This window comes from Esox lucius, chromosome 20 (assembly GCF_011004845.1).
Source record: "Esox lucius isolate fEsoLuc1 chromosome 20, fEsoLuc1.pri, whole genome shotgun sequence".
Lineage (NCBI taxonomy): Eukaryota > Metazoa > Chordata > Actinopteri > Esociformes > Esocidae > Esox > Esox lucius.
The window spans coordinates 40,976,413-40,988,912 of record NC_047588.1 but is presented as its reverse complement, the minus strand read 5'-3'; the positions used below and the strand labels follow the sequence as shown (position 1 = coordinate 40,988,912).

Genomic DNA, 12,500 nt, shown 5'->3' with positions numbered 1-12,500 from the left:
AACCTTCCATCTCCACGAAGAGAAGAACTTCTCTATAGGGTTCAAAAAAGGGTGGCAGACAGATGTTCAAAAAGTGGTTACTGTTGGTGGTGAACCACTCTCTGATTTGGTTTGTTCTGTGGAAGCGTACATTGTCCCAAATGATCACATAAATGTGATGTGCGGGCCCAGGATGGTGTTGTTGGCGGTCCAGGAGGATGTCTTTTAGCTCCTCTAGGAAGGTGAGGAGACGTTGGGTGTTGGAAGACCCAAGGACAGCATGCCCGGTGGACAAGCCCCTCCAAACCCATGGCCGCACAAAGAGTTATATTACCCCCCCGTTGGCCAGGAACCTCAGTGATGGCTCTTTGGCCAATGATGTTACGGCCTCTTTGCCTTCGTTTCTGCAGGTTGAAGCCAGCCTCATCCAGGAAGAAGTACTCATGAGGTCTGGCCATCGCGTCCAACTGTAATATCCTCTGTGAAAATGTGAAAGTGCACAGGTGTTCAGAACAACAGTCAATCAGGTAGCACAGTATTGTCCAGAAGTAATGTAGGCCACTGAGCAACACAGTATGTCCACTAACTGTACTGTGAACATGGATGTATACTTACTTGCACATACTCGTAACGTAGGTCTTTGTGTCGCTCAGAGTTGTGCTCAAAGGGAACCCTATAGACCTGTTTCATCCGCATCTTTTGGCGCCGGAGAACTCTGTCTATTGTGGCCAAACTGACATCATCAATGCTCTCAAAGTTGACATTATTGTCAATGACTTTGTCTCTGATCTCCCGGAGTCTGATGAGGTTGTTCTCACGAACCATAACCACAATGAGGGTTTCTTGTGCAGCTGTAAATATGGCAACCCTCCCACCTCTATGTGGCATTCTTTCAACTCTAAAGAAAGAAACATGTGTTGTCAATTGACATGTTTTACAATACAGTAACAACTGATTTGAAACCAATAGACTACTTTCACAGGCTTGTAAAATTGTATTGTGACAAAGAAAGCAATAGAGTACAATACCTGTTGTGTTGTCTGAATGCCCTGATAATGGTGGCCACGGTGAACCTACTCAGGTTTGGACGGACTCTTAGTCCTGCTTCAGCCATTGTCATGCCATGGACAATGATATGGTCAATGACTGTTGCTCGCATCTCGTCCGTAATGATGGTGCGAGGTTGTCTTGCTCTCCCTCCTGGACCTTCTCCTCTCCCTTGTTGGCCTCCTCCTCTCCCTTGTTGGCCTGCTCCACTTCCTCCTTTGATTTGAACTCCTCTTCCTCATTGGCCTGCTCCTTTTCCTCCTCTGATTTGAACTCCTCTTCCTCGTTGGCCTGCTCCTCTTCTTCCATGGCCAGCTCTTCTCCCTCCTCTGACTCGAATTCCTCTTCCCCTGATTATGCCTTCATCCATTGTGTTTGTTTGGAATCTTCAGCAAACTGTGCACTCTGAACTTGCTTTTATACATGTGGTCACATCATTAGCAACAAGTGTCTTCAATTTTGAGTCGTGTCTAATGAATGACGCCAGGACGACCCCGCGGACGGGGAGCAGGACGATCCGGGCGCGCAGCGTGGAACTGCGCAGTGAGGTCCTCGTCCAGGATGTCGCGAGCGGGCACCCAGGCCCTCTCCTCCGGGCCATAACCTTCCCAATCAACCAAGTACTGCAGGAGCCCGCCTCGTCGGCGGGAATCCAGGATGTCCCGCACCGCATACGCCGGTCCCCCATCGACCTCCAAAGGAGGCGGAGCAGGATCCAGGGCGACTGGTGGATGTAGGGGACTGCAATGAACCGGCTTGAGGAGAGACACGTGAAACGTAGGGGAGATCCTGTACTGGCGGGGCAATTGCAGACGGTAGGTAACAGGGTTTATGCGTCGTGTGATCTTGAAAGGACCGATGTATTTGGGGGCTAGCTTACGGGATGGGAGGCGCAGGCGGATGTCCCGAGTTGACAGCCAAACCCGCTGGCCGGGGTGGTAGAGGGGAGACGGGCGCCGGCGGCGATCAGCGTACGTCTTCTGCGCACTGGACGCCTGCTGGAGATGCCGGTGCGCCGTCTCCCAGACTCTCGCGCTGCGTCTGAACCACTCGTCCACTGCAGGGACCGGACCGGGTTCTGTATCCCATGGGAAATGAGGGGGTTGATAACCGAAGACACATTGAAAAGGAGTGAGTCTGAGGGAGGAGTGAATGAGTGAGTTTTGTGCGTATTCTACCCACGGTAGAAACCGGCTCCAGTCGTGTGGCTGCTTTTGACACTGTTGTCGCAGATACTTTCCTATATCCTGGTTTAGCCTTTCCGTCTGACCGTTGGTCTCAGGATGGTACCCGGAGGATAGGCTTACTGATACCCCGAGTCGGTCGCAGAAAGCCCGCCATACACGGGAGATGAATTGGGGTCCTCGATCCGACACGATGTCCTCGGGAATCCCGAACTCCCGGAATATCTGTTGGAAAACAAGGTCTGCCAGTTCTCTGGCATTGGGCAGGTTAGCTAGGGGTTATCAGACGGCACATCAGAATCGTGGTATACCCGTTGGAGTCTGGTAGGTCCGTTATAAAATCCATAGCGATATGTGACCAGGGGCGGTGAGGAGTAGGTAGAGGCTGTAGCAGCCCCTCGGGTAAGTGACGGGGACTTTTCGATTGGGCGCAGACAGGGCAGGACAGTACATAGTCGCGCATGTCATCGGACTGAGACGCCCACCAATACCGCTTACCCAGGATTTTAGTTGTGCGGGTGATGCCCGGATGCCCAGTCCCCAATGAAGTGTGGCACCATTGCAATAATTGTGGACGAACGGCCGCAGGAACATAAATCTTCCCTGGTGGGCAGGTAGGAGGGGCTGGATCCGTCAACAGGGCCTCCTCGATGGTGTCCTGGATGTCCCAGCGTATCGGTCCGACACGGCAGGTGGAGGGCAGAATTGTTTCCGGCGACGGAGGGCAGGTCGGTTGCTCGAACAAGCGGGAGAGGGGGTAAGCCTTTTTCCCCGGTACGTAGGAGACTTTAAAACGAAAGCGGTTGAAGAAAAGAGACCATCGAGCTTGACAGGGATTTAAACGTTTAGCCGACTGCAAATATTCCAGGTTGCGGTGGTCCGTGAGTACCAGGAAGGGGTGAAGGGCTCCCTCCAACCAGTGTCTCCATTCCTCCAGGGCAAGTTTAATCGCGAGGAGCTCTCGATTCCTGACATCGTAATTCCGTTGGGCGGGGGTGAGTTTCTTGGAGTAGAAGGCGCAGGGGCGCAATTTGGGGGGCGTGCCAACGCACTGTGACAGAATCGCCCCTACTCCCGTTTCCGAGGCGTCCACTTCCACTACGAACGGGAGTTTGGAATCAGGCTGGTGGAGTATGGGAGCACTGGTGAATAGGTCTTTCAGTTTCTCAAACGCTGATTTTTTCAGCGTCTGTCCAACACAAAGGTCCGGGTTTTCTGGCTGGTCAGAGTGGTCAATGGGGCAGCGATGGTGCTGAAGTTCCTGATGAACCGTCGGTAATAGTTTGCAAAACCCAGGAATCGTTGCAACTCCTTGACTGTTTTTGGGGGTGGCCACTGACGCACTGCAGATACCTTGCTCTCGTCCATCTGGACACAGCCTGGCGACAGCACCGAGCCTAGGAAGGCCACCTGGGAAACGTGGAACACACTCTTTTCTAGTTTTACATACAGTCGGTGTTGCTGCAACCGTTGTAGTACTTGTCGGACGTGCCCAATGTGCTCTGTTAGGTTTCCGGAATAGATCAGGATGTCATCAAGGTATATTATAACAAACCGGTCTATCATGTCCCGGAATATGTCGTTCATGAATGCCTGGAAGACGGCGGGTGCATTGGTAAGGCCGAAGGGCATGACTCGATATTCGTAGTGGCCGCGTTGGGTGATGAAGGCGGTTTTCCATTCATCACCTTTTCGTATGCGCACGAGATGATACGCACTCCGCAAATCCAACTTGCTGATCAGCTCTATGGCGCACTCCCTCGATCAGCTCTATGGCGCAGTCCCACGGGCGGTGTGGTGGTAACTCCGTTGCTTTCGCCTCGCTGAAGACCTGTCTGAACTGGGAGTAAGCAGATGGGGGTTCCGGAGTGGTTGATGGCGTGGCGCTTTCCACTGAGGTGGCTCTGCAGGGAACACTCAAACAACGAGATAGGCAGGTCGCATTCCAGGCCGTCAACTCACCTTTACTCCAGGAAATGTCTGGGTCGTGTAGGCAGACCGGCTCATGGGGGGAGGAAACCACAAGCAACTGAATGCGTTCTGTGTGCAAAGCCCCCACCTGCATGTCTAGTGGTTCCGTTTGATGGCGAACGTAGCCGGATCCAAGTGGTCCCCCATCCAGGGATTTCACGCGCAACGGCGGTTCTATGGGGTACAATTTGATCCCCAGCTGTTCTGCTGTTTCCAAGTCCATGAAACTCCCTGCGGCTCTCGAGTCGACCAAGCCCTCCAGGCAGAACGGATTCCCCCTGACAGTGAGACACACAGGTAGATGCAACTGCTTATGGGTGACGTTGAGGAGGTGGGAGCTTCCTACCTGATGGTGCGCTGAGGTCTCTCTCTCTCCGGGGCGAGGCGGCCTGATATGGCACCGGGAGGCGATATGTCCTCTTTCGCCACAGTACAGACAAAGGCCCTCGGAACGACGACGATGGTGCTCCGCGGCGGACAAACGGGAACGACCTAGTTGCATAGGTTCGGGCTCTGGTGGTGTCGCTGGGGGCGTCGACACCGAGGAAGTCGAAGGGGCCGGTCTGGGTCGTAGGGTGGCAGTCCTCCTTCGGTCCAACAGCAAGTTGTCTATGGCGATGGACACGTTGATGTATTCACTGAGGGAGGCTAGGTCACCCCTGCAGGCCAGCTCTGCCTGCAGCTCCTGATTCAGTCCCCTCCGGTAAACCGTGAGCAGGGCGGCCTCGCTCCACCCACTCCCGGCAGCCAAGGTGCGGAATTCCAGGGCGTATGCTGCCGCGGTGCGTGTCCCCTGCCTGATCTCGACCAGCTGATCCCCTACGTTACGACCCGAGACGGGGTGGTCGAACACTTACCTGAATAGGGCAAGGAACTGAGCCTCCGAGCCTAGTTCGGGGCTGTTTGCGGACCACAAGGCTGTGGCCCAGTCCAGGGCTTTGTCAGTTAGCAAGGAGATGACGAAGTCCACCTTGTTCTGGTCACGGCTGAACTGGCCCGGGTGATAGGCGATGTACTTCGAGCACTGCATCAGGAACCCCTTGCACTTTCCCGGAGACCCATCGTATTTGCTAGGCAGGGATATGTTAGGAGCGGAGGCGGAGACGGCAACCATACCGGACGGAGGAGGCGTGGGCACTGGATGTCGAAGCAGCCGCATCATCTCCTCAATCCTCTCCTCTTGCTGCGACAGGCGCGCATGCAGCTCTGCTGGATCCATCGATAAGGTGAGGTATTCTGTAATGAACACCAGGACCAGAGTTGTGTGGGTCCAATTGCAGGAGTGCAATGGTAGATTTATTTTTCGTCACACAAGGGAGTAGGCGAGCACACAAACGATAAAGCCAGGCAGAGAGTCGGAAACCAGAAGATCAGTCCTTGAAGGCGAAGGCACAGGCAGGGATGAGCAGAGACATGAAACCGAGAAGCAGGCCAGCAGGTCAGGAAGCCGGGTGATCATTCAGCGGAGGCTACAGTACAGGCTGGGAGAGACGGTAAGGATATCCAGGGGCAGGCAGGGAGGTCGGTGTTCCGGGAAGGCAGTCCGTACAGGTAACTACACAGGTAGGGTAGGCAGGGAGAGACACGACGGGGCAGACGAACTGGTCAGGACGCAGGATACTGTAAACGAGGAGAGAGGACGGGACAAGAGGGTAGAGAACACAACAGGCTGGGAATCAACAACGTAATGAGAGCGCGCGATAGAAGGCTTGGCAGGTCCACTGGGAACAATACCTCACACTGGAGGGGAGGAAGAGCACAGGTTAAATAGAGGGGTAAACAGGGCACAGGTGTTCAATATTCAGGTGATTGGGATCTGGAGTGTTGGGTGCGTTCATGCGTGCTGGGAAGTGAAACGGTGGCAGGTGCGGAGCGTGGCGGGGAGGAGTCAGACCGGGAGTGACGGGAAAACCTCACACTTCCCACTTTTAATGTTTTCTTATTGTATTTTTTTATTATTATGATGTATTCATTTGCTTTGATGTTTTCATTCAAGTATTTGTTATTATGTTATTGCTTTCATATATTTTTCTTTGTAAAGCACATTAAATTGCTTCGATGTGTGAATTGTGCTATATGAATAAACTTGCTTGCTTGCTAAAAGGAGTAATCTTAATATTTTACAGAAGAATGCCAGCCACAGATCTCAGATAGCTTCTTAACCAAGCCAAAATAACTAGTACATTCCCACTGTTTGATCAGCAAGAAGCAAGGCACAAATAAACAGAAATAACTAACTTGTTGTTACTGATCACACTCAGCTTGAATAGGATGCTTGATAGGTTTGATAATCTACTTTTGCATACTTTAATGATCACAAGGCTGATTCGGTCTGGTCATTGACGTAATCACATTGCAAGTGGTCATGAGGGGTTTCGGTTGTTGTATAAAAACCTAAGAAAATAACAGAAATAGAGAGTCACATTGTTATTACCCAGATTCATGATGTAATCAATCAGAAATAATAATGCTGTCAGTTTGCTTTTTGAGAAGAAATGTTTTAAGAAATACCATTCATAAAAATAACTGCCTCTACAAACATGGATAAAACATTGGGATCAACATTATTTTAACAGTGATACAGAAAAATTATTTGAATCTGGATAAAGTGGTCACCTTGAGCCCTGTAACATTTCACCATCAGTATGATGGAGACCAGTAGAATGGGAGACACCACCAGAAGACCACACAGCAGTCTGGACAGTGAAGAGACCAGAGAACCTGGAGAGGACAGCAAAACACATTTTAACCTCCATGACACACACACACACACACACACACACACACAAACACACACACACACACGTAGTGGAGGGGTAAATGGGAGAGTGGTTATAATGGTTTACCACTTGGAAGGATACTGGTGGACGGTAGGGAAGTGAGTGCAAGAGAACGTCCCCTTAGTGATAAATGGATTGGCGTAGTGGTGGAGAGGAAGGAACCAGGCCCAAGCAGAGTGGTAGTCGATGTCATCATTTTAATGTAGAAAAAACACAGAGCACTGACAACACTAAACAAAACTAAAGGGCTGGCTATGCAGCAAAAACGAAAGTAACCACTAACGTGAAACAAACGTAGACATGCAACAATGACAGACAAGTGAGGGGAGCAGAGGAGAAACATTTAAACACATACTAATGACTTGATTGGGACCTCTAGGCATCTCTGCACTCATGTTTAATTATCCCCAGTCAGAGGAAGCTGCTCTCTATTGCCTTTGGTTGGGGGTCCTATTGAAGTTGCTTCAGTTTAGCTTTCTGTGGTCGGTCATTGTTTGTGTTTGCGTTGTATGCCACTTCAGTTCACGGTTGTTGTTTTTTTTTATAAGAGTATGTTTATTAAAGTCATGGAGATTCCAAACTGCTCTACGCCTCATGTCCTTCACCTCGACTGTGACAATTGGTGTTCATTTAATTTAATTTACTGCATCCTATTAAACACTTTTCATCCACACTCCGTTATCTTCCAAAACATTATAACGGATGAATGGTTGAATAAAAAGCAGACTGGAAAGCAAGAGAAATGCAGGACATGAATTATCCTTTTCAATGTGCCTACCCAATAAAGCATTGTGCCACACATTATTTTAGAACAGCACAGGAAAAAACATCAGCATGAACATTAAACATCACTTTTTTATTTCTGACCAACAGATGTCACTGTTGAGTAAATGTTTTTATCATATGTCAGTGTGACTTTAGCATTTAAATTTAGATTAGTAGCGTAGCCAAATGACAATGAATAATTAGTCAAAAAATGTAGGCCTATGTGAAAAAAAACAAAGTATCTATTTTAAAATTAAACTGATGTATTAACAATTGCTAAAAGTTGTAGCGTGAATTCGGAAAAACTCAAAAGACTGAAAAGCACATTTTGAATAAATCCAGTAGTTAATTTTAGTACAGATTGCAGTCTTTGAGCAACAAAAATCTAACTAAAGCAACCCACCCTCCCCCTGTGCTGAAAAAAACTAGGGTAATCATTGAAATTATTACATTTTACAACTTTTAGTTGTCATTACTGTACAGTAGTAATTCAGTACACCATTCTACTGAAGTAATAGAGTAGTAATATGTATCCTAATTGACAAATATAGAAACTAAGTCAATACTCACAGAGTAGCAAACAGAACCAGATGTGACTTGAGACTGTCTGGAAAGTTTTATTTACATTCTTCTCTGTGTCTGATAATGTGAGAGGCTGATTTGATCACACCACTTCCCTAACAGAGTTTCTAGAGATTTGACTATAGATTAATTCATGTCCTGCTTTATAAACTTCTCCTTACACTTTGTTCAGTCAGTAGTATCTGGAGAAATCAACCTAATATTTGGCTACATAACCTCAAACTGGTTGCTTCGTCATTAGTGGAAAATAGAAGGATGGGAAAATCGAGATTTACAGTTTTAATTTGAATAATTTAGTAAACACAATTATCCAGAGTGACTTGCATTTAATGGATTCATTTAACTATTCAGTAGAAGCAAGAACACTATCAAGAGTCAAATAATAATAATAATAATAACAATTGAAAAAAGGTGTTCACAATGGCAACAGTGGGGGAAGTGGATTTCATCTCCTTTAAACTAAGACAGCAGAGTCCTGCCCCCACATAATGGAACCAACTCAGCTTTGTTGGATTTTAGCAATTACGTATAGTGGAAAAATATTCAGTTACGTGTAGTGGAAAAATGATAGAGTCAAGAGAGAGATACATTCAGTTACATACACTCACCTAAAGGATTATTAGGAACACCATACTAATACGGTCTTTGACCCCCTTTCGCCTTCAGAACTGCCTTAATTCTACGTGGCATTGATTCAACAAGGTGCTGAAAGCATTCTTTAGAAATGTTGGCCCATATTGGTGGGATAGCATCTTGCAGTTGATGGATATTTGTGGGATGCACATCCAGGGCACGAAGCTCCCGTTCCACCACATCCCAAAGATGCTCCATTGGGTTGAGATCTGGTGACTGTGGGGGCCATTTCAGTACAGTGAACTCATTGTCATGTTCAAGAAACCAATTTGAAATGATTCAAGCTTTGTGACATGGTGCATTATCCTGCTGGAAGAAGCCATCAGAGGATGGGTACATGGTGGTCATAAAGGGATGGACATGGTCTGAAACAATGCTCAGGTAGGCCGTGGCATTTAAACGATGCCCGATTGGTACTAGGGGGCCAAAAGTGTGCCAAGAAAACATCCCACACACCATTACACCACCACCACCAGCCTGCACAGTGGTAACAAGGCATGATGGATCCATGTTCTCATTCTGTTTACGCCAAATTCTGACTCTACCATCTGAATGTCCCAACAGAAATCGAGACTCATCAGACCAGGCAAAATTTTTCCAGTCTTCAACTGTCCAATTTTGGTGAGCTCGTGCAAATTGTAGCTTCTTTTTCCTATTTGTAGTGGAGATGAGTGGTACCCGGTGGGGTCTTCTGCTGTTGTAGCCCATCCGCCTCAAGGTTGTGCGTGTTGTGGCTTCACAAATGCTTTGCTGCATACCTCGGTTGTAACAAGTGGTTATTTCAGTCAAAGTTGCTCTTCTATCAGCTTGAATCAGTCGGCCCATTCTCCTCTGACCTCCAGAGTCAACAAGGCATTTTCGCCCACAGGACTGCCGCATACTGGATGTTTTTCCCTTTTCACAATATTCTTTTCACACTATTCTTTTCACTATTCTTTTCACACTATTCTTTGTAAACTCTAGAAATGGTTGTGCGTGAAAATCCCAGTGACTGAGCAGATTGTGAAATACTCAGACCGGCCCGTCTGGCACCAACAACCATGCCACGCTCAAAATTGCTTAAATCACCTTTCTACTTTATACTATATATACTGATATATACTGATATATACTAATATATTCTTTATGTTGTGGAGAAAAGAGTCAACCTGAGGAAAATGTATAACAATCATAAAATGAAACTGGTGGACAGACGATTGAAGAAATATGCAACTAGAATAGAAGCTGCTGACACTTCCTGCTGGGTAATGTGGCATCATTTGGAATAACTTTAAAAAATATGTGTTTGTAAAAAGGACCTTTGGCAGCAGGGTGGGAATGTAGATGAGAAGAATATAAAGTAGACTTTTCTAGTGAAATGAAGAAGCACACAAAGGGTCAAGTAAACATGCTACGTAAGACTGATGAGGAGATATATGTCCAGAGCTGAGTCAGTCAGGTGTAGACAGTTTCTAACAGTTCAGTATGAGGGTTAGTGATGAAAAGGACGGTTTGGGGGTTGTGTTGGAGCTGGTGGCCAAGATGTCAACAAGCTTGAACACAACCACCCATTTGGGAGTCTTACAGCCTTACAGAGTATTGCATTATCGGTTTCCTTTTTTTAACAACCAACTTACATTAGATTCAACTTTTCTCGCTAACATACAGTCACTGGCGAACAAAATTTATTTTTATATTCTCAGAAATGTCTTACCAACATCATACCCAACAATGTAATAGAGCTGGAAGGGCGCGACGTCTTCAGAGCAGATCGGTCTGAAGACTCCGGTAAGACCAGAGGAGGTGGGCTGTGCATTTATGTAAATAAAACATGGTGTACAAACAGAAACTTGGCCAGGAGTCACTGCTCAACCAATCTGGAGTACCTGATGATTGGATGCAGGCCTTTTTACCTGCCTCAGGAGTTTGTTGTTCTATTGTTGTTTGTTGTTATTGTAGTCTATATAGACCCGGATGCCAGTGCTAAACTAACAATGAAAGAACGGGCTGCCATTAGCAAACAGCAGACAGAACACCCAGATGGTGTTTTTGTGATTGCAGGGGATATCAACAGGGGATATCAACAGGGGATATCAACAGGGGATATCAACAGGGGATATCAACAGGGGATATCAACAGGGGATATCAACAGGGGATATCAACAGGGGATATCAACAGGGGATATCAACAGGGGATATCAACAGGGGATATCAACAGGGGATATCAACAGGGGATATCAACAGGGGATATCAACAGGGGATATCAACAGGGGATATCAACTGCGTGTACCGCAGTCACATACTAGCCACTTTGGCGGGTAAAATTCCATATATCTATACACAGGGTTTTTCAAGCATTCAAAACTCAAAGGCTACAGCCTTCCCAAAATCTTGCACCGCCTCTGTGTGTGGCCATGGTAAAACCATTTTGCGCTCATAAATAAAATGCCTGCAGTTTACTGACTATTAAATCTGTCAACCTTGCATACCACACAGATACTGACATCACGGAGATGAGTAAAGACAGAAAAACAAGTGGATCCTTGTTTGTTTTTTTCACCCAAGTATGTAAAAATATTTCATGAAAACGTAATAACATCAAACTACATCCAATCTGCATAACCTTTTTGTAACATTTCAGGTGACTTCTAGTAGCCTAAAATTACAGATTTATTTAAAGACAAATCACGAGACAAACAAAGATGACTAGTGAAAAGACCATCAGATTAGGGTACTGTACTGTCCCCAAAAAACATTAGGCTGTATGCAATATACAGTGTAAAAAACATACAATTAACATATTTAAGACACTAACAATATAAATATATGAACATGAAGACAATGGATCAGCGACAGCAGCAGAGCCTAGTGCAGCTGAAGGAAGTCGAGAGAGGGAGACAAACTATGTGACCTCTAGGCAATTGGGAAAAATGACGTGACAAGGTTGTAATATATGCAGCTCTGTTTCGTTTTTTATGCACGTCTATATTAACAAGAACATAGCATAACGAAATAGACAATAATATTGACTGCGGTTAATTATAATGCTTTTACCCGCCTGATGAGTGATTTCATTTTGCTTTTTAATAACATGTTTATAGGCCTATTTTAAGAATAAATATGTTGCTTATATATTTTGGTTGCTGTTAGGGAGGACAATGTAGTGTGCATTAGCTGCTCAAATGTCTTTTTTAAGTGTGTAGCCACATATTATATAAAGTATTTCACCAAGGGGCGTCCAGTATACACACACACACACTTTTTATTTTAGTCTTCTCATAAGATAGGAAATAATAAACTCACTGCAATGTGAGTGACGATATGAGCTACATTCCTACAACTCCCAGGAGTACCTGCATAGAGTGTTTGATTCTGGTCCATTTGTGTTAGGCCTATTGTCTTGTGCGCCAGTGACCGACAGCATGAAGAAGACATGTAGCACATCATAGTCAACTTTAATCATATGAAACGTAATTTCCAGACAACAAAATGGTGGCAAGTGAAAATGGTGAGTGGCTAGTAACTTAGGAAAACCACTAGCCACAGTGGCTGGTGAGTAAAAAAGTTAATGTCAAGCGCTG

The 12,500-nt window shown here is 46.4% G+C and overlaps 1 protein-coding gene across 1 annotated transcript; it reads right to left on the bottom strand.

Annotated features, from left to right (window-relative positions):
* LOC117593511 lies at positions 1 to 1,293 on the bottom strand. Its single transcript, XM_034289083.1, has 3 exons — positions 1,008 to 1,293; positions 595 to 877; positions 1 to 458 (listed from the first exon to the last, which is right to left on the bottom strand). The coding sequence occupies exons 1-3, from the start codon at positions 1,136 to 1,138 to the stop codon at positions 78 to 80; spliced, it is 795 nt and encodes a 264-aa protein (XP_034144974.1). The 5' UTR covers positions 1,139 to 1,293; the 3' UTR covers positions 1 to 77.
* Between the last annotated feature and the right edge of the window lie 11,207 nt (positions 1,294 to 12,500).